At 37.7% G+C, this 27,107-nt stretch overlaps 3 protein-coding genes across 4 annotated transcripts; all 3 read right to left on the bottom strand.

Moving 5' to 3' along the window:
- Nucleotides 1-1,364: 1,364 nt before the first annotated feature.
- On the bottom strand, nt 1,365-4,911 carry LOC109179308. 2 transcript variants are annotated; one of them, XM_019328812.1, is made up of 7 exons: nt 4,567-4,911; nt 4,325-4,430; nt 2,817-3,809; nt 2,668-2,730; nt 2,389-2,588; nt 2,138-2,250; nt 1,365-1,756 (listed from the first exon to the last, which is right to left on the bottom strand). In XM_019328812.1, exons 1-7 carry the CDS (start codon nt 4,603-4,605, stop codon nt 1,651-1,653), a joined length of 1,620 nt encoding a protein of 539 aa, XP_019184357.1. In that variant the 5' UTR covers nt 4,606-4,911; the 3' UTR covers nt 1,365-1,650. The 2 variants fall into 2 exon arrangements, with proteins under 2 accessions (XP_019184357.1, XP_019184358.1); XM_019328813.1 differs by having other exon boundaries at nt 2,817-3,785.
- A 2,523-nt stretch (nt 4,912-7,434) lies between these two features.
- LOC109179313 (ATP-dependent DNA helicase PIF1-like) lies at nt 7,435-9,874 on the bottom strand. The gene is made up of 4 exons (XM_019328818.1): nt 9,691-9,874; nt 9,312-9,596; nt 8,393-9,095; nt 7,435-8,344 (listed from the first exon to the last, which is right to left on the bottom strand). Exons 1-4 carry the CDS (start codon nt 9,872-9,874, stop codon nt 7,435-7,437), a joined length of 2,082 nt encoding a protein of 693 aa, XP_019184363.1.
- Nucleotides 9,875-22,773: 12,899 nt separating this feature from the next.
- On the bottom strand, nt 22,774-25,912 carry LOC109179312. The gene is made up of 8 exons (XM_019328816.1): nt 25,807-25,912; nt 25,625-25,721; nt 25,416-25,543; nt 25,226-25,313; nt 25,021-25,153; nt 23,355-23,645; nt 23,031-23,267; nt 22,774-22,938 (listed from the first exon to the last, which is right to left on the bottom strand). Exons 1-8 carry the CDS (start codon nt 25,910-25,912, stop codon nt 22,774-22,776), a joined length of 1,245 nt encoding a protein of 414 aa, XP_019184361.1.
- Nucleotides 25,913-27,107: the final 1,195 nt, after the last annotated feature.

The following is a 27,107-nucleotide window of genomic DNA, read 5'->3' as shown; positions in this document are numbered from 1 at the left end:
AGGAAGGGTCAAGCACCCTAAATTTATTGTAAATATTTTGCAAATGACACTTAGATAACTTTTAACACTAAGACTAATTTATATTTGCCTCCAGTTGTGTCTACAAAATCCTTCACTCTTACAAATTACAATTGTGTTAGAGCAACTTGAATGGATTTTTTTAAGGATTTTTTGACTAGTATAGAGGGAAGAGAAAGTGAGTTGGCAAAGGAGAGATGATTAGATGAGAATGGAATTTAAGAGTATAGTTTTTTCACAATTTTTTAGGAGCGAAGTAAGAGAGGAAGAGGGAGAGAAAAAGGGAAAAAGAATTGTCAAAAAAGTAATAAAAATAAAATAAAAAGGAAAATACAATGGTGCACGCATTCGGCTGGGTGCTCCTAGTAATCCTCACGTGCACCAACTTTTTTATATTCTTTGGTAGGACCCACTATGTAGACAAGAAAAAAAAAAAAAAAAAAAAAAAAAAAAAAAAAAAAAAAAAAAACCCTCCTGTTGCAAGCACCTCAAACCTTCTCTCTCATTTTTCTCTATTCCACCTCGCATTTAATCCCACAAAAAAATCAAGAAAAATCTACTAATGGGAAAGTTCTTATCTACTAAATTGAGAGTTAAAAAAAAAAAAAAAAAAAAAAAAAGAGAAAAGAAATGGACATTTTTTTTTATAGATGTCTAGCGAGCAAATGCTCTTTATCGACTACTGAACAATTAGAGTGTTCACCAGCTGACAACCTCTCCAATTATTATATTATTTTTAAATTCTAGTTTCCTTTTATATTGCTTGGCCCCACAAAAACTCCAAAAGCTCATCCATTAGTCATACTATTAGGCATTAGAGCATCATTATCAATTGGGATATTAGAGGGGAGAATGCAAGAGTGATTAGAAAAGAGAAGATGGAAGGGGAAAGAAAAAAGGAAAAAAACAAAAAAAAAAACAAAAAAAAAACAACACGAGCCCGGCTATTGAATTTAAAAAAAGAAAAAATAATAAAATAATTGGCACTGTCAGGCGCGCCTGACGCGTGCAGTGCACGCGCCCAGCTTTTGACCAACTGTGCACGTTTCGCGCACAGCCTTTCCTTTCTCCTTTTTTTTTTAAAAAAAAAATTCTGACATTATTTTGGCATTTGCAGGCTAATTCTTTTTCAATTCTTTCCCTCCTTCATCGGCTTTGCTCTTCACCTTGAGAGAATTAATTCTGAAATATTTTGACATTCACTCCTAGTGTGGATGCACTTAGCAGCTAACTTTATCAACTACTTCAACTAGTTGGGTTTTACTTTAGGCTTTAGATTGATGTGTTCAATTACTCATTCATAGGCACAGAAAATAATACTTTTAAGGTAAATAAAACATCAATGATGGTGGTAAGAGAACATTTATATTCAAGGAATTGAATAGTTACTGCAAATTCTCAAACTACTGAGAAACAACAAGTCAACAACTACCATTTCCTAAAATAACAGCAAGTTACAGCCAAAGAGTACTGAGAAATGAATGAAATCTCAAATAAAATCTCTGATTGCTATGCAAGAAAGTAATGAGAGGACCAATGGAACTCAAAGGAAATTGAAAGTACACCAAAAAAAAAAAAAAAAAAATTAGAAGATTAATGAATCAGTACACTGACAAGTTGTGGTTAGAATGATCAGAAACATGGTGTGTTCTCCATGGATGACAGGAAGCTGCAGGTCGAATAAATGGAGGCTGCAGCAGCTCTAACCGCTAAATCCCTCTCCGCGTCTTTCTCCAATCTGTGCATGGTGAAAAGATTGGCCAAAATGGCATTTCAGTGTTCTCATTTAGTGAAAAAAAGGCAACCATGAGTCCCGGTTTTGACACTAGTAATGTTAATCGAAAGAAGTGTTTCTGTAACTAGATTGGTTGGCGTGAGTGACCGTGCACTCTTATCCCTTAAGAGAGGTCGAGAGTTCGAACCCCCTCTTGTATGGAAAAACCAATCTGGCCAGTACTTTGCCCCTTAATTGGGTTGGCCCGGTGCGAACGGGGATTAGTCTGTGTATGGTACGGGCTTAAAGGTGCCTCCTACAATTAAGGTCTACTCAGGACACCTCGTGGTCTAACCCAAAAAAATATATATATATTTTTGTGCTTCTGGCGAAACGAGTATCTACCTGAAGTCGTTTTGTAATGCAGCAATCTGAGGCAAAACGCAAGGCATGTTGTATTTGACAAGGCCCTTCTCGCATTGCAGCTGCATTTCTCGCACTTCTTTCTGCCAACATTCCTGAAAATCGCATTGCAAAGATGAATAAATTGTTGTTGTTATCGCCTCTTTGTATCGTGTAAGCATGCTGTATATATATATAACTCGTTTCTCCTTATGAAGGGATAGCCATAACAGATTCACGGGAACGCAACTCACCAGCTGTCTCTCTTCTTCGGATAAAGCACGATCCATCTGGTCGAACAAAGAACTCCATCTAGCATGATGCGCATCTGCAGTAATCGAACCTTGGGAGCTATATGGCTCGTTTTCTTGATTAGAAGAAAATTCTCTCGAGACTAGGCAAGGAAATTCTGTCTGAATAACAGCCCGGACTCTCTTCCTACTGCGTTTCAATGCTGAAAATACAGATAAACGTAGGTTAGTAGCTTCTTCACAGACAATAACCGAGAAGAATATCTGAAATCTATAGCCTACCTGCAAGACGCCCTTTGATGTCTTGATGGAGCAATTCCAACCATTGCGAAGCCACATTGGCAGCTGAAAATCAAAGAAAACTATTTATGGGTTTCGATTGCAATTGTAAACATAAGATGGCGGGATTTTACAGGAAGCAATTAGCCAACCTTTGACAGAGAGTGAATTAACGCTAGTAAGGTTTGCAGATTCATCGTTAGATAACGAGCTTGTGTTATCTGAGACGATAGCGGTGGCTGATGACAATTTCAATGCAAGAACATCGTCCTTAGAGTCCATGCAAGCGTTTGGGAGTTCGGAAACCTTTGCCTCAGTCATACAAAAATCCCCGCCACCTGCTCCTGTGAACTCCGAGTTCAAAGAGATAGATCGGTTTATGATATGCCCGCTTGATGACAAAGTGTTGGAATATCCTTCTTGATAACAAGAATTGGATCGGTTTATCCCTGCACCACACTGACTTTCTAATTCTACTACCTCCTTTCGTTCCCCGCTTTTTGGTTGGCTTGCGTGTTTGCCTCCAGCACGACGGTTTTCGTGTTTCTCGGATCTCACGAGGGCTTCGATTATGGAATGAACCTGTTTGCTGTTTCTCACATGGTTAATGATCCCGGGGTTCAACCCGTTTAACAACCCAGTAGGCGCAGCAATCTTTGCAAACCTATCTACTCGTTCTTTCTTTGCGAGTTCCATCTTCTTCTTCATCCCATCGTTTTTACTCTTCCTCCCATTCGCCTTCGGTATCGGCACACCTCCATGAGAATACGAGAGAAAACCATTCTGTTTCATTTCGTTCCACACCTTCAACGAATCCCTCTCCTCCGTCGGTCCAACAGAGCTTGCACATTCAAAATCATCACTCGATTTCACACATCCACCGTCTTTTTGGGGATAACTAAAAGCAGCATGATTGATCGAGCTAGAAACATCTTCCGCGTTTAGATCTACACCCAATCCTCTCGGCTTCCCCGAATCAGACTCGTGCCCCGTCCCGTCCATCTTACACAAACCCTCTCTTCTAGCTTCTTCATCAACACACGCTGCAGAAGAACTACTAACTGCAACGCTCGAAGCACCAACAGTCGCAATAAGATCAAGCGGTTCCCCAGCCACAACACCTACATTTTCGATTCCACATCTTTCTGCTTGGATAAACATAAAACTATTAAAATTATTCACCCCTATCATTATTCGACTAACATAAATTTCACAGCAAATTAAACCATTGAACATATGCTCTTAAAACTAACACAATGATATAAACCACATAAAGTTCTTACTCCATTGTAAACATATATAACAAAGATATTTACACATTGTCAGCTTCATCATACAACTAATGAAAATCAAATAAGAAACTGCTAAGACTTATCAAATCTGAATTGCTAACCACAAAGTTACAAGTTTAACTCCTAATGGGATCGGCCTATTGGCCTTCTTGGTTAGATCAGAACCGGTCAGATATGAACAACCTAAGCTGGTTTACCTCCCGCTATGGTCACAAGGCGTGATTACCCAATGCACACTCTTGAGTAGTGGCCACAGATTTGAATTTGAATTTGAATTTTTCCAAATCATTCCATCATATCAATGCAAATAACTCCAAGACATTAAAGCAGGCATTGCTATATGGATCAATTCAATGAAAGAAGCATACCTTCAGAGCGAAACACAGATTCTAGATCCCTCATTTTCACCTTCCTGTTAGAAAGCTGAGATCTTTCTTCCACTTCTGCAATTCCTCTCTTCTGCCCAACCATGACCTAGAAGAACCAAACCAATAATCTGGAATAAGTTACAACTCCATCCAAAAGAAAGATTAAAAAAAAACTAAAATCTACTCCGTATGTTACAACTAGAGAGAACTAAAGTCCAGCGTTTTTATTCAGATCTAAATACCCTTGGAGACATATCAGCAATGCCACATTTATCGTCCATTAATTACCCATCCCACACAATTCAAATTAAAGATTTCAGCTTTGGCTTCACTCACAAAAACCCAATATTTTTTCTGGGAAAAAAAGTGCGATGGTTCCTGTGAATCTGCGGGATTGGTATTTCGAGTTTGAATTTGATTAGGGTTAGCCCGCTCTTGGGAAGAGGAGCGAGGGAGAAGATTTGGGGTGGTGGGTGAATGGCGAAAAGAATTCTCAACGGGGCTCGAATTTGAAATTGAAGAAGAGAGCGCGCTGACAGCTACATATAAATATTGGAGTCGTCGTATGTCATGTTGCGTGGAATCTTGTACGGAGGTTCTTGATGATTTGGACCTTCACTCCTTTCGGTTTTCAAATTCAAATAGAGGTCTTGTTGGGGAATATGGTTGCATTTGGTATGAGTTAGGATAAATTTGTACTTTCGTTCTTTTAAGGTTAAACTCTAATATTTCTATTCTTATGATATATTATATGGAGGATGTGAATCTCTCATCTTGTAAATATTACTGAAATTTATCCAATTTTGACAATATCATTAAATTATGTAACGGTAGAAAAGTTACCGGAATAATTATAGCCTTATAGGGAGTAGTTTTATATTGCCGAGAGTCTTAAGGGGTGTTTGGTTGAAAGTAAGGAATTAAGAGGGAAAGTAATTGTAATTCGGTGAAGAAAGAATAATGTGGGAATAAAGTAGGAATTCAAATTACAGTGTTTGGTATGCAGGTGGGAATAAAGTAGTAATTCAAATTACAGTGTTTGGTATGCAGTAATAAGGCATGAAATTGAAAGGAAATAAGTGATACAATGCCTGAAATGCCCTTATGTACTAATAATAATAATAATAATAATAATAATAATAATAATAATAATAATAATAATAATAATAATAATAATAATAATAATTATTATTATTATTATTATTATTATTATTATTATTATTATTACTAATACGAAAGAAGAAGAAGGGTAAAATGGTCATTAAACTATCTTTTCTTCTCCCTTCAATTCGCTGAATTGTAATTCATAGGGGGGGGGGGGGGGGTGGGGGGTCTAAATTGGAATTCAGCATTCTGAGGGAATTGCAATTCGGTGGAATTGCAATTCCCTCCAACCAAAAGGCGTAATTGGACCTTCCACAGAATTGCAATTCAATTACACCCAAATTACATCCAACCAAACACCTGTTAGTACAAAGTTTTAAAGTGTGTCCCTCTCTTGCGACATAGGGTCAGTCTTTATACTATAAACTTGTAACGGTTACAATAATGATAGCAACGACTTCCTAATAACTAATAAGTGACATTGTCATCTATAACTCCTATCTTTGATGAGGTGGTGCTCTTAATGTGTGGGTTCTTGTAATCGTTCTACATGTTCTCTGCTCTTGACTGTTATTTGACTGCTTTGATGGGTTAGACGTATCGGATCACATCTAGTACTTTGTCCAATTATCATGTCACTATGCTCGGAAAGTTTGTTTACATTTTTTATTTATATCTCGATCATTTTTCAAATTAAAAAAATAGAATTAACTTCTTTATTTTTTTGCAATAAAAATATAAGGGAATAAGGGTAAAATATGTCATCTAACTACACATTAAAATGTAGTTAGGCTACCAAACTCAACAAAACTATAATTAGGTCCCTAAACAACACAAATTCATATAATTTTACCAAAAATGACTTGTTTACCGGTTGATATGCTGACGTGTCGGTTACCGAATTTAAAAATAATTTTTAACTTTTATTTTAATAATTTTAAATAAAAAATTATTTAAAAATTTAAATAAAAAAACAGCCAGTCTCCGGCTGGGTTTTAAAAAAATTAAAATTATTAAAATAAAAGTTAAAAAATTATTTTTAAATTCGGTAACCGACACAACAGATAAACAAGTTATTTTTTTGTGAAATTACATTAATTTGCGTTGTTCAGGGACCTAATTGTAGTTTTTTGAGTTCGGTGGCCTAATTACATTTTTGTGTGTAGTTTGATGATATTTTTTTACCCTTATTCCAAAATAGAATTAACTTCTATTCATGGTTGCAGTAGGCGCTAGGCGCTAGTCGGGCGCCCGGGCAGCGCCTAGCGCCTAAGCGGCCTAGTCGGCGCCTAGGCGGAATCTAGGCGGCGCTAGGCGGTCGCGAAAAAAACAGTAGCAGACTTGCAATTTGATAATTTTAATGAGGCTATTTTCAACATTCAATCAAATAACACATCCAAATAAATGACATAATGACAATTCATAAGTCATAACATCAAAAGAATATTAAAAAAAAAAAAAAACTCAAATGAAATACTCAAATACTTCAATCATCCAAAGATTGAAAGTATCAAACTAGTCTACGAGTGTATATATGTCATATTATATGTATATGTCATATAAATGGACAAAATTAGCAAGGTCGAGTCGGTCGGGTTAACTCGACTAACTCGACAGAAATTGACGAGTTAACTCGGTGTAATCGGACGAGTTAGGCGCTAGGCGGGCGCCTAGGCGGCCGGTCTCCTAGGCGGGAGCCTAGGGCGGAAATCGCCACGGCCTATGGGCGCCTAGCGCCTAGGCGCCGATTACTCGGTGCCTAGGCGGGATTTTTACAACCCTGCTTCTATTATAGTTAACTAGTATTTGACCCGTGCGCTGCACGGTATGTAAATTAAAAAGTATTAATTGTGTGTATGTTATGTTACAAATTGTGTGAACTAATGCGGTTAAAATTTATAACATATAAATGAAATATGATTGGGAATTCAACAAAAACCATATGAAAATGGTATATTACAAATAGTTGCAAGGTCATGGAACTAAGAAAAGAGAACTTTACAAAATTACAAATTATTGAAAACTTCATGATATACAACATTAGTGGTTGATGTAGTAGTTGAACTTGGGTCTTTGACTATCAATATTTTGAGACCGTCTGGATTGTTAACCCGAGATGCAGCCACGTACAACTGACCGTGTACAAAAACCGGTTTCTTTAGTATTAAACCAACATGAGTCAACGTTTGTACTTGACTTTTGTTAATGGTCATTGCATATGAAAGCATAATTGGAAATTGCCTTCGTTGAAACTTGAACGGCAATCTTGGATCAGAGGGTGAGATTGACATTCGGGGGATCAACACTTTTGTACCTTTGTTAGGTCTAGTCAGAATCTCACCTTCAATAACATGGTCTGCTAGCTTTGTGATTATCAACCGAACCCCATTGCACAAACCAAGAGAATGGTCAATGTTTCTCATTAACATTACCGGTGAACCTATTTTCAAAGTCAATGTATGATTTGGTAGACCTGAAACCCTAATGCTGTTTAGAAATTCCGGTGTGTGTACATCTCCAAATATACCGTTGTCGCCATCGACTTTGCATACTGCGTCTGAACTATAGTACGACCTGCTTTCGGCATTATGCAACTCAGTCATATAGTCATTGACTGCGTTGACCACATCAAGCGTTGGTGCTAATATAGCACGACCTAGCAGATGCTCGGGGTCAGTGTTTCCATTTGCAAACATAGGAAATGTACTGTGCACAATTGTTTTAATATCGTCCCCTCCGGATGACAGTAACATGTGTTTTGGAATTTCAACCTCTGCGAAACCATCATTCCGCCCACCCAGCTTTCCATCACCGACATTAGCAATCCAATCGGCAAATTCTTGTAATGCCTGCCGGTTTCCACCGTTGGGTACCGAACTTAGTCTTAGGTTTTGAGTCAACCTTAAAACTTTGCAACTATCCCATAGATATGATTAATTTATGGCTGAAGAAACAATATCTTGCCATGTACCTTTTGGAACTACCGGGAGAATTTGGCGGAAATCTCTACCCAAAACAACTGTTTTACCACCAAACGTCTTCATTTCACTACACGGGTCTACAAAACGCAACAAATCCCTCATAGTTCGATCTAATGCTTCAAAACAATGTTTGTGCATCATGGGAGCTTCATCCCATATTATCAAACTCGTCTTTATCAACAATTCAGTCAGGTCGCTACCTTGCTTAATGTTACAGGTTGAGTCTTCATTTATTGCAATAGGTATTGCAAATCTTGAGTGAGCAGTACGGCCACCTGGTAACAATATAGAAGCTATGCCACTTGATGCCACATTTAAAACGATCTGACCTTTGCATCGGATTGCAGCTAACAACGCTCTCCACAAGAAAGTCTTTCCTGTTCCACCGTAACCATAAACAAAAAATAAGCCACCTTTACCGTCTTCAATGTCTTGTATAACCGTATCATAGATGAGACTCTGTTCTTCAGTTAGTTTTGCACACAGCACTTCAGCATCTTCTTTCAACTGCTCACGATTGTAACATAACTCTTCAAAAACCAACCTATTCTGAAACAACCTTGAATTATCTATACTTGGTATTGGCATCGGAGGATAGCCTTTTAAAGATTTATTTTGTTGCCCCAATAGGTTTTCCAATTCGAACAATGCAAAGTTCTTTTTCTCTTCCTCTGTTAAGACCAAATCTGTTACGATGCCAACAGTCAGATAGTTATCCACTTGTTGACATACTTGAATAAGTACTTGATTGACCTAGATCGGTTACACCACTCTACATTAATGTGTGCTTTGTATTTCAAGAGCAAGTACCGATTATGTGGTACAACATACCTATTGTCCAACTCTATTCCATTTTTTTTTTATTGTCCTCTTATCATCCCTTCTTCGATACAACGGGTAACCATCCTGGTCAAAATGGGATGCATCAATATATCTCCTTGGAAAATGCTTCGAGCACTTGCCATTTACCATGCACGGTGAATTACTCCTGGCAACACCACACGGGCCGTGCAACATGAATTCTTCGACAGCTTTGTAATACTCGATGTCCATCAACTTGTCTGGGATCTCGGCCGAAATGATCGTGTCCATAAAAGCAGGATTAGCAAAGTAGCTCGTCCCTTGCAAGAACAGTAATATGTGAGCATGTGGAAGACCCCGTTTCTGAAACTCAATTGTGTATATAACTGTTGCAAAAACAATTACATGATGTGAGTTCTAAGATTCGTATGATTAAGTACTGTATTAAAAAATGATTTTATAAGAAAATGCGGAGCGCACCTGCCCTTACAGCACCAAACAGTTTCCCTTCTAGCTTCATCTTGAAAACTCGGCAAACAATGTCCGGACGATCTTCAGCTTTCAAATTTCTTTTCTCCAAAAAGCGTTGAATCTCCGGCCATTTAGGATTACATGTAAAAGTAATAAACAGGTTTGGATAATCTATAAATCTGCAAATTGCCATGGCGTCTTGGTAGTTCTATATCATGTATCTTGCTCCTCCCGTGAAACTTGAAGGTAATATTATTCTTTTACCTTGAGAGCTAGGTTGCACTTCACCTCGTGTTAACGCATCAGAAAGACCTTTGTACGCCTCACATCTCAAAGCTTTTTGATTTGACCTAATATATAGCAACCTCGAAGATTCAACCATAGTATACGCATCAACCAAGAATTGTTGGAATAACCTTTTAGCGTACATTATAGTTGAGATCTCATTTGATCTTTCGTGAATACGGAACGCGAAGTACTCTCTTTGTGAAACACTCTTTCTTGCAAAATTTTGTTTATTACTATGTGTTGCAAAATGTATATCTTCCCTAAAACCATCCTCTCCATATGGAAATAAAATTGGGTATTGCAATGGTAGATACGCTGGGTTTAATTCACTTATTCGTTTAAGCATTCCAGATCTAGACTCGACCACGATATCACGTTCACCCATGCAAGGGTCTAAATCTCCAACAATGAGAGCGGCAACCTCTGAAGTAGTTGGTAGCGCATACATTCTGGCATCTTTAGACCTCTTCCCTATTAATCTCATTCTAATTTCACTTGTAGGATTAGATTCCATAAATGACTTGGCCATTCGGAATGACTTAACCAAAACATTGTGCTCATCTAGGTCTTGTTTAATGTCATGAACTACATCAAGATGCACTGTAGAACCGTTGCTTTCCGTCCTAAAAAATAAAAATATATAATATAAGATTTCCAGTATTAACCAATGAGAGGCACAAAAGAGTTTACTAACACAGAATATTATACTTGAAAGAGTTGGAGCGATTTTGTATCTCATTCTCTGTATCGTGAATGTATAATTATGTAAATTTAGGTTGAGTGCCAAGTGCAGGCAATAAACTTCCAATGCGATGGAAATTTTGACCATTTATACGGAATATAGGAGGCGATGTTCCGTTGTTAATAGTTCTATCAATTTTCCCACCCATTGACGTGAAGCAAAACATGTTGTTATAGGACCTTATATTCTTCAAAAAACATTTGTTTTTATCACTTGATGTAAATAATAGATCAAACAACTTTTGAGGAGGCTTTGTCATCAATGGCAACTTTATCTTACCATTCACACAACATGCAGAGTATTTAGGTCTGTCACATGACCTTGAATTGCTTGCCCGTTCATTGTACCAAAAAAATGCATTACAATGCTCGCAAACATACTCGGGATCACCACTATCAAAATAATAGTCTAAAAAAAAAAATACGTTGATATGATGAGACAATCAATTATGTTATTCAGTTACACTGGAATAGGAATACAATACTAATAGCTAAAACAACCTACCGTATAGTATCCCTATCTAATAGGAAAGCCACAGAGTCCTAACCTATTACATTATTAAACAAGTGTAACATAAATATAATATTGCTAACACAACCCCTCAAGCTTAAGGGTGGTGAGCCACAACATTAAGCTTGTCACGAAGAGCTGCAAACCTCGGACCAGGCAATGGTTTGGTGAAAATATCCGCTAGCTGATCCTTGGTAGATACAAAATTCACCCGCAGTTCTCCGGAAGCGACCTTGTCTCGAACAAAATGGAAATCTATCTCAACATGCTTGGTTCTGGCGTGGAAGACAGGATTAGCGCATAAGTAAGTCGCCCCTAAGTTGTCACACCATAGCGTGGGCGGACCCCCAGAGTGAAGCCCTAACTCACGTAATAAAGACAGGATCCATGTGACCTCGGCAGACACATCAGCCAGGGCCTTGTATTCGGCTTCCGTTGACGACCGCGCTACTGTGCGCTGCTTGCGAGACAGCCAGGACACTAAGTTGGTCCCTAGGAACACAGCGTAACCACCAGTACTCTTCCTGTCAAGCGGGCAGCCTGCCCAATCGGAGTCGGAATAAGTATGAATAGCCGAGGAGCTAAAGACAGACAGCCGCAACCCATAATCCAAAGTGCCTCGAATGTAACGTAACACGCGCTTCACTAAGCCCCAGTGATCATTTGTCGGTGAGTGCATGAACTGACACAAGCGATTGATCGCATAGGATAGGTCCGGCCTGGTAATGGTCAAATACTGTAGTGCGCCTACAATGCGCCGATACTGAGTGGGGTTGTCATACAATTCATCAGACGGTGATACCGGTTGGTTTACCGCTGCAGGAGTTGCTAGCGGTTTGCAGTCAGCCATACCGGCGCGTGTCAATATGTCCTTCATGTAGCGACGTTGAGATAATAAGAACCCAGTACCTGACTCCAGAGTTTCAATACCGAGAAAGAACCCGGGTGTCCCTAGATCCCGGATCTTGAAAGCTGCAGCAAGCTGACGGAGAAGAGTGGAAATAAGAGCTGGATCATTGCCCATCATAATTATGTCGTCAACGTAGACTAGCAAGTACACTCGAGAGCTGCCAGCGGAGTAGTGAAAAAGTGACACGTCTGTTTTGGAAGGTAAGAAACCTGCAGATAGCAAATAATCGTGAAGCCTCTTAAACCACGCCCGCGAGGCTTGTTTGAGGCCGTACAAAGACCGTTGCAGATGACACACGTGATCTGGGTGTGTCGGATCTTCATACCCTGGTGGTTGTTTCATATAAACAGTTTCTTCTAAGTGGCCATTAAGAAAGGCATTGTGTATATCTAGCTGCCTCAACGTCCAGCTGTTAGAGATAGCTAGTGAAAACAGTAGTCGTACCGTAGTTGGTTTGACCATAGGGCTATAGGTGTCAAAAAATTCCTCGCCCGCCACTTGGTTGAACCCCTTCGCAACCAAGCGGGCCTTGTATCTTTCTACTGAGCCATCAGCAGTGCGTTTGGTGCGGAACACCCATTTGCACCCAATAATGTTCATGTTCGGTTTAGCTGGGACAAGATTCCAAGTATGATTATGTAATAGCGCATTAAATTCCTGATCCATAGCATCACGCCACTGTGGATGTCCTACAGCCTGCGAGTAGCAGGTGGGATCAGTGGATATATTTAATGCGTGAAATTCTTCATGTGTGCCCCGAGTCATGTGACGGAGCCTCATCACAAGTGGTTGAGGCGGAGGCTGAGCGGCCCGTTTTCGACGTGTCCGTCTTACAGGTCCTTCAATAGCCAAGGGTGCTGGATCCTGAGCCAAAGGTACCGGATTGTCAGGAACAGATTGTGCCTGACTCGTGTTGGGAGAGTGGGGCACAATAGGCCCAGATGCCCACGGTAACAAGGGCTGAGCGGACTGTGCCGAACGCTGAGCTGCCAAGTCTGAAAAAGGAAAACAAGTTTCGTCAAAGCGGACATGCCTGCAGATATAGACTTTCCCGCTTGACATGTCAATGCATCTATAGCCCCTAAAGGATGTGGGATACCCTAAGAAGACACAGGGTGCCGAGCGGTACTCTATCTTGTGCCTGTTGTAAGGCCGTAGATAAGGGTAACACCGGCACCCGAAGACACGGAGGAATGTGTATGGGGGTGCGGTTTTATATAGCCGACTGTAGGGACTGTCATATTGTAGAACGAAGGTGGGTAAGTAGTTGATTAAACTGGTAGCAGTTTCAAAAGCGTAATCCCAATATTGTTGTGGGACCGAGCTTTCAGCTAGCAGGGCCAGCCCAGTTTCGACAATATGTCGATTTTTACGTTCGACCCTGCCATTTTGCTCGTGCGTGTATGCACAGGACTGACGGTGAATTATTCCCAGTTTTTGAAAAGTGTAATGTAACTTGCGATACTCCCCGCCCAAATCGGACTGAATGGACTTGATAGAACGCGAAAATTGGCGTTCTACCATGACACGAAACGACTCGAAACTTTTATATATATCGGTTTTTACCCGTAATGGATAAAACCAACAAAAACGTGAATAGTCGTCTACAAAAAGCAGGAAGTAACAAAATCCACTAACAGAGATTACAGGAGCGGGGCCCCAAATGTCGGTATAAACTAAATCCAACACATTTTTACTAGATGAAACAACTCTATCTAAAGGGAATCTAGACGCTTTGCCGAGATGACACGACGAGCACGATCCCGTGGATTTGTCTTTATTTGGTGCAACTGGACATGACTTCAAAACTTGATTTTGCACGTGCGCATGGGGATGACCCAATCTGCGGTGCCAGACTATCGGAGTTGTACGGGACGAGATGTAAGCAAAATGTGACTGGGATACCGGGAGCTTGTAAAGACCTCCCGACGTGAAACCTCTAAGCAGAACCGCCCGGGTGAGAGAATCCTTCACAACAAAGTAATCTTTATGAAACTCAACATAGACATGATTATCGTTAGTGAGGCGATAAACAGATAATAACGGAACCGATAATTGCGGGACATGCAATATATTAGACAAACGTAACATTTTTGACACAGAAGGTATAGATGCATGACTGACTCGCGAGATTGTCAAACCTGCGCCATTACCCACGCGGAGTACGTCACCACCACTGTACTCATCGGATGCCGACATCATGGACGCATCGGGCGTGGCGTGAGCGGTTGCACCTGTATCCGGAAACCATCCCGGAGCTGTCACCGAAGCCGCGGAGTCATCAGCGGGGACTGCCATATTGGCCTGGGCGGATGGTTGCGGAGCGTAACGCTTATAACAATGCAACGCCGTATGTCCTTGCACTCTACAAATCTGGCAACGGGGAGGACCACCACGCCCATTCCTGCCGCGACCTCCGCCACCCCTGCCACGTCCCTGATTTCCGCGGTTGGTGTTCTGGCCAGTAGAACCACTGCGGCCTCCATTCCGTCCGCGTCCAGCATACAACGCAGCCAGTGCGGGAAGGGCACCACCATCAGTGCCGGCTGGGTAATCATCTGCATGAATAAACTCCTGCGCTTGCAGGAAGTCAGAAATCTGTGGAATGGTGACGGGGTTCCCTGCAGCGGTGAGAGAAGAGGCCATAGCGCGATATTCCGGGCGCAACCCCCGGAATACGAAGAGGTTCTGTTCATCCAGGGAAATCGGCCGGCCAGCGTGCGCTAGGTCCTCCACCAGAAGCTGTGCGCGACCGAGATATTCTACCGCGGTGCTGCTGCCTTGTCGAAGAGCGTGGAACTGGCCGAGGAGGCTCATACATCGCGCACGGGAGGAGCTGCCCAATGCCGCGCCGATGGAGTCCCAGACTTCTTTCGATGTGGTTCGTCCAACCGCCAGGTGCATCACCTCATCTGAGAGGGACGAGATGAGGAGAGAAAGCAGCGCTTGGTCTTGTTTAACCCAAGCCTTATACGCAGGGTTGGGCATCGGAGACGCAGGCGTGGTTGTTGAGGAGCCGGAAGTCGGAGGCGCGTCAACAGTGGGCGGTGGACATGGAGTGTCGCCGTCGACGTAGCCAAGAAGGTCCTGGCCACAGAGGAAAGGCACTAACTGGGTTCTCCAAAACAAAAAATTCCGGTAAGTTAATTTGATCGAAACATAATGGTGTGCGCCGGATAATGGGTTTTGGGAGGTGGCTGGAGAGGATGCGTCACTGGCGGTGACGGTGCGCTCTGAGGAGTTGGTAGACATTTAGGTGATGATCGGTTTAGGTGGTGATCGGATGGTGATCGGATCGGGCAGCGAAGGATGATGAGAGAAAAAATCGACCTGGTCAAGCTGATACCAGATGAGACAATCAATTATGTTATTCAGTTACACTGGAATAGGAATACAATACTAATAGCTAAAACAACCTACCGTATAGTATCCCTATCTAATAGGAAAGCCACAGAGTCCTAACCTATTACATTATTAAACAAGTGTAACATAAATATAATATTGCTAACAGATATTAGTTCATATGTAACAAAATAATGTAGTTCATTGTAGTCCAAAGATAGTACGTATTCGTTGGACAACATTTAATATGAACTCACCATTTTTTGAGGGCACATTGTCTTGCAATTGTTCAACAACTTCCTGAAAATCTGATATCAAATTTCGACAATGCTTGATGGGTTCAGTCTCCGGCTCTACCACGACTATTTGCATGTTGTTGTCATTTGTAATACAACAATTACTTTCAAGTTCTACAGAAACGATTATAGAATATATTACATTATAATTTAATAATGACTATGCAATAAGAAACGCCTCCTCGTAATATATTGATACCTAGTTGCGAATCTGGTGTTCGATTTAAGTCGAAGCAACGATTCTGACAGTTGGATGTAGTTGGTATGTCGCGTTCCCCATTAACTGTTCCGCATTTTGCTTTAATTAAAAAGAAATTGTAAAACGACTTGTTAGACTATTAAGTATTCCATTTGACTACACAATAAATTTATAGTAATCTTATTACAATATACTGGTTGAGATTATTACTATTTGTTATATTGCTAAATGGCATTCTGCTACTAAAAACTTGCGTTGACGTAGTCTGTATTGGCGTTCGTCCGGGAGAAGAAGCTGTGAATTAAGGTAGCAAAGATTATAATGAATTAGCAGTTAACCCAGATGAGTATAGATTATTTACTCAATTTCAACTTTATTACCTTGAGAGACTGGTGATCTATTTAAGTCAAACGAATGATTATGGCGCTTGGTTAGCGGTGATTTATCACGGTCCCCAGTCACTCGAGTTAAATTTACTTTAATTATAGAGCAGGCGTAAAAAACACACGTTAGAATAATAATTGTCCCATTTGATTGTTAGAGAATTTATTTAAAAAATTATTTGTAATATTGGTTGAGCTAATTACTATTTGATATGTTGCTTAATGGCATTCTGCTACCAAAATCTTGCATTGGGGTAGTCCGTATTGTCCTTCGAACCGCAGTGTCACCTGTCGATTGCAATGACAACTAATATTAACTTTGATTCATTAACGTAGTGAATTGTTCCAAATGAAAACACTTACCATTTGTAAGAATACTTAAAGGCGTACTTAGCGAACTTTGGAAAACACCAATTAGCGGTGTACCCATTTTTGTATTCTTGTTAGATTGAAAGGACGGCATGTACGCTTCACCATTGACAGTGATATCTTCATTATCTGTACAAAAAAAAAAAACAATGTTATCACTACACATGTATTATTTGGTGTACCCATTTTTGTTACTCATACAAAAATCTACTTTAATTAATCAATCAGAGTAGGTCAATATTGACACAGAATAATATAATTATAATGTTAAAGTATTACTAATAATTTATTATTTAGTCATAGCTTAATCTAATTTTTTAGTAGAACGTTAATAATATTACTTTCATAAGCTTAATAATAACATCTATCTGCATTATTATAGAAATAATAATGATTGGTATTATTATAAAATAATAACAAATAGGATACTGATAATATACCGCTCGTAGCTAACCCTAGAATAATAATTAAAATTAATATTAATTACCAATAATTATAATAAACAATTGAGTACATGAAGTTGTAATACATAAACAATTAAACTTAGTGATTACGTAATAATAATAATATTTATGCGCACTGCGATGCAGTGATTGTTATTATGACTAAATAATAATCATATTTATGCGATGCACGATTAAACAATCTTATGAAAACATAATATCACTCCCTAAATAATAATACATGTATAATAATAATAATAATAATAATAATAGTAATAATAATAATAATAATAATAATAATAATAATAATAATAATAATAATAATAATAATAATTAGAATTGCAGTGATGTTCACAGCTGGCCTGCTTGGGTGATGTTCACAGCTGTCCTTCCCTTTCCTATACACCTAGCAGGCTCTTTTCTAAGCTCATTCCACTCATCCCACTGTGGGTTCTCTCACAAACAATGGAGTTCATTACTCCGGTTAGGGTTGGATTTGGCATTCTCTACCCCTCTATACTATGGATTCGCGATGAAGATGATCTTACTGTGAAGTATCTGTTGACGCATACGTCTCAACAATACTCCCAATCTGAGTGTTAACTCCATAGTCAAAACCCCGATTCGGAGTTATCAACGGTCTATCGTCCTATATATGAACACTATACACAGCCGGCTGTCATGGGTTTAGGTAGATCGAAGCTTGGTGGTAATAGATGTGTCTGATGCTCAATGATGGACCAAGGCAGAAATGGGTGTTCTCCTACACGATTTCTAGAATTTATACCAAGTTGGGTAAGGATTTCTAACCCTATCTCTTCTACATTTTCAGATCTAAGCAGGGACGGAGCCAGAAATTCGGTTGAGGGGGGGCGAAACAGTACAGACGGATTCAGAAAATTTTTTCAGAAAAGGCGAAACATTAAAATAAAAGAGATAATTTAAAAATAAATAAATAAACTACCTAAGAAATATAATTGTAAATATTTTTGGATATGGACGAAAAATAAAACACATCGAAACTTTATAAAAATATTCATAACAAAATATGAAACATAATTATTAAAATAATTTGAATAGAAAACACATTATAAATTACACATCTTATTATAGAGTGTGTGTAATATTAAAAAAGCTATTAAAAAAAGAATTGTAAAACTATGTTGATGCTAAGATTGGAACCCTTAACCTCATTATTACCAAAGATATGCTCTACCACCTACTCTAACTCACTTCTTGTTCACATGGCTGGAATTGATTTTTTTCTTTTTTGTACAGGCATGCATCATAATTAGGGATGGCAATTCAACCCGCCCCCGATAGGGAAAACCGATCCCCGCCCCAACGGGGGCGGGTTCGGGGAATTTTTTCGAGGAACGGGGGCGGGGATGGGGAGAATTTCCCCATCCCCGCCGGGGACGGGGACGGGGACGGGGAGGGCATCCCCCGCCCCGACCCCGACCCCGATCCCCGATCCCCGTCCCCGTCCCCGATTTCCCGAATAAATTTATTAAACCTTGAGTGCCAGAAATGCACACTTGTTCTGGTGCTTCTATGAGACACTACGTATAGTGATTAGTTTAATGTTTCTAAGTGGATATATATTATTTTGTTTTGAAAACAGTCGAAATATTTTCTAGTTGAAAGCAGCAGCAAATTTGTATTTCATTCTTGAATGGTCCAGAGCTTGAATAATTGCCATTTAAAGAATCTAGTATTTCCAAGATACGCTATGTAGAATTCGCTGGACCTAATGGCTATCTGATTGGTTAGGCACATTATGACATTATATCCTTTAATTACCTATTGTGAACACATAAATAATGAAATTGGCCTAAATATTAAGAATTAAAAAAATTTAAAAAAAAAAAAAAAAAAAAAAAACGGGGCGGGGAATCCCCGTCCCCGAAAAATCCCCGCGGGGACGGGGATGGGGATATTTCCCCATCCCCGATCGGGGAACGGGGCGGGGACGGGGAATGGGGATTCAATTCGGGGACAGGGACGGGGACCCCACTCCCCGGCCCCGCCCCGCCCCGTTGCCATCCCTAATCATAATAACATGGCTGGAATTGTGGAAGACTCAGGCATAAGGCAAAATAATAGGAAAAATGAGTGGTAGAAAATGATTGGGAAAATATATAAATAGTTAAGGTTTTCTATTGTAAAATGTTCATTCTTCCCCTCTCGAATATTCTTTAAGGTTGTTATCAATGCCCATTCGCGGCTAATTTCTTGTTTGGTTTAGTGAATTGAAGCCCCGGAGTTCATTACGCTGTAAGGTTATTTATTTATTTTTATTATATATTTTTTTATGCATTTGAGTATTAAATATTCTTCTAAGTTATTTGAAATAATTGTGTCATTTAATTGCTAGGGAGGCCTACTAGTTATTTATTTGATATAATTATTTGCTATATTAGATAATGTTGTGCTACAAATTACTCTAATATTCAGTAGCAACTGGGTTAATTATTGACGGATTAGTGATAATTGGACTCGGGTAGAATATTTTCCTAAATTAAATGCAACCGCTTGTGCTTGTGTTATTTAGTTTGTCGGTTTTCCTAGTTCCTATTGCTGCTATTAAATTAAATCTATAGCGCTTGTCTTAGGTTATTTAGTAGTTAGGGGTAATTAAACCGCGTGTGCTTTAGTTACCTACAACTAAGGGAAAACGGAAATGAAATAATTTCACGACAAATATTCAACTGCATATTAATTACTTTATAAATCAATGATCAGTGTTAAACTCCGGTGGTGGATCTTTACTGACCAAGGTTTCTTATTATAAGTGTTTTTGATATATTATTTTCACTGTTTATTCGTTCGATTAAATTTCTCGTTTATTTAATTTCTCTTTTATTTAATATTTATTCTCGTTATATTCCAAACCCCCCATTATTTCCTTGAGCACAAAAGTTAAACTAGTTACTCCTCGTGGGATCGATCCTTACTCCCGCTACTACGTTTGTAAGGTTTTAATTTGGGAGCCTACGACAGCTCACTACCGCCCCCCCTGCCCCCCTCTCCCTCCGTCCCTGGATCTAAGTATGGTGTATATATATCTATCTAAAACGGCAGCTTCTAGAAATAATTTTTAGAAATCATCTTCGTGTATACTGAAATTTGTTTATAACAACACATATATACTGGAATTTATATAGTTTATAGCGTTTGAGATAGTATTTGGGGCAAGAACACATGCACATAGTTTATATGCTTTGAGATAGTATTTAGGGCTATAATCTAACACAGAATATTATAATTAAGGATAAGAGTATATAGTATTACCTTGGTTGTTGCTGTTCTGCTTTCGCTTTGCACCAATCGTGGTTGAAGTTGTAATTTTCTTCATGTGTTCGTCTGGAAATGAATTGGCTAAATTGCAGTTTTGTTTAGGTGGTGATTCAGAGAGAATAAGAATATCTCTGTGTTGATTATTATATAGTAGTAGAGCATTCACATCCAAGGTTGGTAGACAACATTGGAAACTGGTCAATATAAATCAAGTTGGAATACTAATGCATAGTGATATCAATATACGTGCTAGTTGCATATTATTACTCTTTCCTTCTCATAATTTTATTGATTAATAAAATTATTCTGAAATATGATAAGATTCCTGATTAAGCTACTATGTTGTTTTTCAAGTAGCTTGATTATGAAAAGAGCTGTGGTTGTGAACATGTGGTGACATGTTTTCACTAAGTAAGTACCAATGTTATCCAGTTTGGTACTTACAGTTGCTTAGCAAGGCTCAAAGATAAGTTTTAAACCTACACAATAGTTTAGAATCTACTTTGATATACATTGTTAGTTACCTAGAATAATATTATTACATTGTTTCTAAGTTATATTTTTTTATACTCCCTTGATCCAGATAATTATCTTGTGGAATCTGTATGACCAATTAGAAAGTTCATCTTAAGGCATTTGAGGAGGCTTCAGAGATACAAAGTTGGTGTCAACAAATGGTAAGTGCCTAATCAGCACTAAGTCCCTGATCATGTACTTTCTAATCCCGTGATTATAGTTTTACACCATATGAATGCCAGTTGTATCTTAATTTAATAATTGTTGACTAAAATGCAGGCAACCTGCTACCTAATCTATGATGGTTCAAAGGATTTTGAAGAGAGTTTATATTGCAAATTGTTGTCAACATGTATGTGGCCATAATGACATCTTATAATGCACGTTGTCAAATTCAGTTGTACTTGCATTATAAAAGATAAGTTTTAATTCCATAATTAGCTATCACTATACTTAAGTACACGTATGTTCGATACTCATGTACTATATGTAATATTTTTGAGGTATATTTTGATCTGCATTATACTATGCTTGCTGAACTCACCTGAATTCAATTTGTCTCTTTACTTTATTAGAGTATTAGTATTCTCAGGTTTATAAGTTCAAGTTTACTAAAAATATTAAGCAGATCAACATGTGATTTTTATTTTTTTGGTTATGTTAGGCTTATTGAAATACCTCTATGATGAAGTTATATTACAGTTTTACTCACAATGGTGTTTTTGACTCCATTCTAAAGTAGAATGAAGTGTGTCTTACTTTATCAAACTTAAAACAGTTTTTAGTAGTAACAAAGACGTTAACCGTTCTGTTTGAATCCTAATACATTGAAAACTATGAAGTTATGCGATTATTTACATTTGAAACTTAGCTTGATGTTTAAGAACACATTCTATTCTGCAAGCACCTATAATGTATAAGTTAGTTTCATAGTATTTTTGTTACCTTATATTAAGTACAATGTTAATATCCTGTTTACATCTATTCAGTGTGCTCAAAATTGGATACCAACATGCTTTGCTTTTGGTGATTACCAAAATGGAGAAGCGAGTGACAGTAACCAATAGACATGGTGAGATATCTCTTTTACTAAATAATTAAGTTTTGTACTCTTTGTATATATAGTTTAGTAATCAGTGTATAGTTATTGATAGCATGTAATCTTAATAGAAGTGATGGATAAGTGCTTTTAGGATTAGATTAAAAAAAAAAAAAAAAAAAAGGAGTTCATATTTACAATCTTTACATTGTTAGGAATAAAACAGGTAAAACTATAAGTAATCACTAAGATTTATCTTACATTGATCTTGAGGCACTGTATAACTTAACTTAAATTAAAAATGTAATCTGCAAAATTAATCTGTATGCTAAAAAAAAATTACATTAATCTTCCAACTAATGTTTTACATTAACAAATTACAATTGAAAATGTATATGTATACTAATATATACTATCTGCATTGTCTTTTTCCATCATGTGATGTTCATTCTCTTCTGCTTTTTATGTGGAATCACTGTCTTCTTTAGTACCTACAAAAAAAAAAAAAAAAAAAACATTTTGCAGAAGGGATAAAACATTTTCCTTACTAATAACATGAGTTATAAACCAACTGAAACCAATTAAAACCGCCATGAGTCTCCAAATGTTAGGTCAAACTGTTTTAGGACCACCGCAAGTGTGTCCTCACAAAAGCATTCATAAAAAAAAAAAAAAAAAAAAAAAAAAAAAAAAAAAAAAGGAGTTCAATAGAGCACATCTCGGTCATTCTACTCATTACACATATTCATTATTTCTCAATTTTGACCACAGCTTCCTTGCTTTTTTTTAGAACTTTGGGTGCTGGAAAATTCATCAATCAGGGATCTCTTGACTGTTCCATTCTCAATGGTGTTCTCTGCATTCAGCCTCTGTGCAACAACTTGTAGAGGACTTTCAGCTTCATTTGCTTGGTCATTTTCCTACAAAATAGAGATTTGAAACTATAAGTACTAAATAATTTGCATTTATAAAGTAATTAGTATAATAGGATACTCGGTAGCCCCAATTATACCTCTAGATCCCATAGATCCTCATCTGTAAGCTCCAACTCCAATTTTGAACTGAGGTCCCGGTCCCTAACTCCAATTAGCTCTGGTGCATGCTTTTCTACAATCTTTTCATCAGTGATGATCCTCATAACAGGGAAAGCATTAAGGTAGTTTTGGAACTGTTCTTTGCGAACAGCAATTCGAAAGAGCAGATTCAATCCAATCAGAGTCTCAAGCTTCTTAGGTAGCCCCTTTCGGCCCTGCACGTAATTCATTTTTTTTTAAAAGTTTGTGTACATAGGAAATTTCTACAATTGGTATATTAGTTAACAATTGGTATATTAAACACCATTTAGTTTAGTATGGGTAGAATTCAAATCATCTGCAGTAACACCAAGTAGATCAAGGCACTCCCTGTCCCATAGAAGGAAAGGAGCATTCCCATCCAAGTCCACAACCCTAACTTTAACCCTGTACCTCAAGGTTCCATCGCCCCAATTCCTGTCACATGTACTACACCATAGCCACTTACCTTTCATTTTCAGCTTTTTGTTGCAACCATTTGTTCTACACGAAGCATAGTACCACTCAGGATCATCAATGAACACAATCCTTGCTGCCACCCAAAAATCTCCAAACTGCACACACACATAGACAATTAGCAAGGTACACTATGAGCCCCAATCCAATCCTGTTTGAGTATAAATTTACAGAATTATCAAGGTACATTATGGTTTAGGGTTTAGGGTTTAGGATTTAGGGTTTGTGAAGGTTGGAGATGCATACTATGTTTCAGTTGATCTATTTTTTGCTAACAGAAAATAAAAAATACTATGGTTATATAACTAACAAAGCTTAATTTGTGCGTGCAGGTTTGGGTCAAACACAGAGTATGGTTTGGATAATAATAACAACAAAACTGTCCTAGGATGTGTTCATCCAATTTACTCACTGAGATAAGCACACCCTAATAGACTATCTAATTTGTTAAACTAATAACTTTGAATGATTTATATAGACTGCTATGTTATGTGCTATTATATCTGTATCTAATGCCAAATATTAAATGTGCAGATTCAAAGAGTGGTCAGGTTGGCACTCACTGTCCATATTTGAGATGAATACAGAGCATGTGTGGCAAAAACATATAACAATGGTCAACTATATAGAGTGAGTACATATATATTTAATCAAATAGGTAATGATCCAATAGAAATCATTCAAATGATTATTCTCTTGTTTGTGCAGGTTGGGGTCACATACAGACTATGAGTTGCATAATCATTCTCACACCAATTTCACAATGAGCTAAGCAGCCACTAACAGTCTCTCTAATTTGTTACTGTATTAAGTTTTAATGAGTATTAATGGGATGTTAAGTTCTATATTGACTCTCATTGTGCAGGTTTGAGATGCCTACATAGCATGGCCTGCACAGTATTAGTTTATATATTTAAAGACTATTTATTTCCTCAATCAGGTAAGTATCCAATGGTATACTTCACAGTATTAGTCAATTAACCAAATATTATATTTGTTTCAAATCTCATGCATATTATTAAATGCAGATAACAAATCAAGCAGTTGACATTGATATCTCACCAGATTATTGCTGTAGAGATCATAGTATATCTACAGCACAATGAGCTAAGCACCCACTAACAGTCTCTCTAATTTGTTACTGTATTAAGTTTTAATGAGTATTAATGGGATGCTAAGTTCTATATTGACTCTAATTGTGCAGGTTTGAGATGCCTACATAGCATGGACTGCACAGTATTAGTCTATATATTTAAAGACTATTTATTTCCTCAATCAGGTAAGCATCCACTGGTATACTTCACAGTATTAGTCAATTAATCAAATAGTATATTTGTTTCAAATCTAATGCATATTATTAAATGCAGATTACAAATCAAGCAGTTGGCATTGATATCTCACCAGATTATTGCTGTAGAGATCATAGTATATCGACTAAGGTAACAACTAATAGGTTTTAAATATAGAGATTACCTCCGTGTCTCTGTATATTTCACTGATAGTACGGGCTTCCATATCACCAGATAGGGAAACTGAATAGGAGCTACATTCCTTAAAACTTGATTGCGAAATAATACTGCGCATTGGAGTCTGTTCATGGCTGATACTGTGAAATTAAAAATACACTAAGAATTAGGGACCAATTGAATAAGTAGTGTAAGAATAAGCATTGACTAACCTTTTTCTGAACTCCTCAAATGGTGGAGATTCCTGATTGAACAGCAGTTGTGTTACATCATAGGAGCTACAAATCTTAACATCCCCACCTTTAGAAATTATGGTAGTACACATTATACAAACCATTATTGGTAAATATGGACAAATACTAATATAAGTTAGGCAGAAACTAACATTTTTTATCTACTTACTTTTTAAACACACCCTAGCCCTACAAAATTGGATCAACACCAATAATGGCTCTTGTGAAGTAGAATTGTAGAATGCCTCGATCTTGCTTACATGTTCATCCCACAAAGTACACATCAATTGTATACCACTGCAAAATGTTAGATAAGAGATTAGAAGAACAGAAAATCTAAAAATAGAATAGAAATAGAATGAACAGAAAAAAAAATACTCAGTGTCTTCAATGGTGAAGTCAATCAGCCTGGAGTTCTTCCCATTAATCAATTTCTCCTGTGGGCAGTGAATCTCAATAACTCGACCAATAACATCTACAAAATAGTCCATTAGACTATAAAATAATAGTAACAATATCAATTATTTAGAAAATTAAATTGAAAGAGAGCAATTGATTACCAAAGAGGTGTTTCTCATCAAGGCCTTCATTAGACTTGATCTCTCTAAACGACTTCAGACGATACATTTTCATAGGAAATTTCGCATTCTTTAAATCCTTTACCATAGTCTGATAATTGAATTTTATCATGTACTTCTGTGGGCTGGTCTTGTATGAGTAAAAATTGGTGATCACACAAAAATTCTTTATAGATTAAACTGAACCTTCAGAAAAATAGCTTAGGTACTTTTCCACATATTCTTTGGGTACATGAGCATGCAGGAAGGAACCCTGTGTATGTGTAAATAACATAAATAGGAGCTTTCTAAATATATCTCATAAATAGGAACTGTAAAAAAAAAAAAAAAACCTGTGGACTAAACCCTAAATTGCACTACATACTGTTGATGTATTTGAATATATATTTGTAAATAGCACTTACCTCTTCATCATGAAAAACTATTTCTTTTGATCTAATCTTAGATGGATCACTTCTCTCAGGAATCTTATATGCTCTCGCCACCCGTAGCCTAAGAGCCTGCCTGGTGTTCATTGGAGATATTTGGCTAGCAAGGATAAACATCTTGTTGTAGGGAAGAAGAAGGAGAAAGGCCGGTGTAGATTTTTTCTGTGCAATAACTTTGTGCTGTATATGTGCTGTATATATAAGGTATGATAACCTTTCGTACTTTTTCCTTCGAAATTAATACCTAGAGAATATGTATGGGTTCGTGAGCTCAATGTTCCATATGGGGAACTGATGGAATTAAATACATTCTCTAATCCCATTGGATTGGAGAGTGATCTACCGTAGATATTTTAAAAAATGTAGGTTTTCTATAAACTTTAGGTATTACACTGCATAAACCCTTCGTTTTCCGACGATACAATAAATATTTCGGCTTTGTCAAAACGACGCCGTTGCTGTTGGGCGGGAGTTTTTTGCTCCTATTATTTTGCTTTAATATATATAGAGATAGAGATTTCTTCTCCCTTCAAAAAAATAGTTAATTTCTTCTAGATTTTCAATTCTGGTTAACTGTGGTATTTATAAACAAATACACGTAACTTGGATGTGAACTGAGGTAAATTTATACTTTTATTGTTTTTTTCCGAACTTAAAAGTGAAATTTAAAATTATCAAATTTAAGTGGAGGATTTGTTATGATGAAAATGTTGTCATGTTTGCTGTGAGATATAGTAAATTTTACTTTTACCTCCACTCAATGATATAATCTCCTCTCATATGGTTTCTCTTCCTCTTTTTTTTTTTTTTTTTTTTTTTTTTTTTTTGAAAACAAAGCAATACTCCATTAATGAC

The sequence above is a fragment of the Ipomoea nil genome, unplaced genomic scaffold (assembly GCF_001879475.1).
Source record: "Ipomoea nil cultivar Tokyo-kokei standard unplaced genomic scaffold, Asagao_1.1 scaffold0900, whole genome shotgun sequence".
Taxonomy (NCBI): Eukaryota; Viridiplantae; Streptophyta; class Magnoliopsida; order Solanales; family Convolvulaceae; genus Ipomoea; species Ipomoea nil.
The sequence above is the reverse complement of the archived record's forward strand: the minus strand, read 5'-3'. Positions and strand labels throughout refer to the sequence as shown.

What these genes read in the sequence shown, in the direction of transcription:
- LOC109179312 (XM_019328816.1), bottom strand. Translation starts at nt 25,912, where the DNA reads ATGGTAAAGGATTTAAAGAATGCGAAATTTCCTATGAAAATGTATCGT. An exon ending in TGATGAGAAACACCTCTTTG is followed by an intron (nt 25,722 to 25,806) that starts GTAATCAATTGC and finishes ACTATTTTGTAG; the next exon opens with ATGTTATTGGTCGAGTTATT. An exon ending in CCCATACTAAACTAAATGGT is followed by an intron (nt 23,268 to 23,354) that starts GTTTAATATACC and finishes AATTACGTGCAG; the next exon opens with GGCCGAAAGGGGCTACCTAA.
- LOC109179308 (XM_019328812.1), bottom strand. Translation starts at nt 4,605, where the DNA reads ATGGACGATAAATGTGGCATTGCTGATATGTCTCCAAGG. An exon ending in TTGCTGATATGTCTCCAAGG is followed by an intron (nt 4,431 to 4,566) that starts GTATTTAGATCT and finishes TGGTTCTTCTAG; the next exon opens with GTCATGGTTGGGCAGAAGAG. An exon ending in CATCAAAGGGCGTCTTGCAG is followed by an intron (nt 2,589 to 2,667) that starts GTAGGCTATAGA and finishes CTGTATTTTCAG; the next exon opens with CATTGAAACGCAGTAGGAAG.
- LOC109179313 (XM_019328818.1), bottom strand. Translation starts at nt 9,874, where the DNA reads ATGGCAATTTGCAGATTTATAGATTATCCAAACCTGTTTATTACTTTT. An exon ending in GTTTGGTGCTGTAAGGGCAG is followed by an intron (nt 9,597 to 9,690) that starts GTGCGCTCCGCA and finishes TTTTTGCAACAG; the next exon opens with TTATATACACAATTGAGTTT. An exon ending in ATCCCATTTTGACCAGGATG is followed by an intron (nt 9,096 to 9,311) that starts GTTACCCGTTGT and finishes GCATCGTAACAG; the next exon opens with ATTTGGTCTTAACAGAGGAA.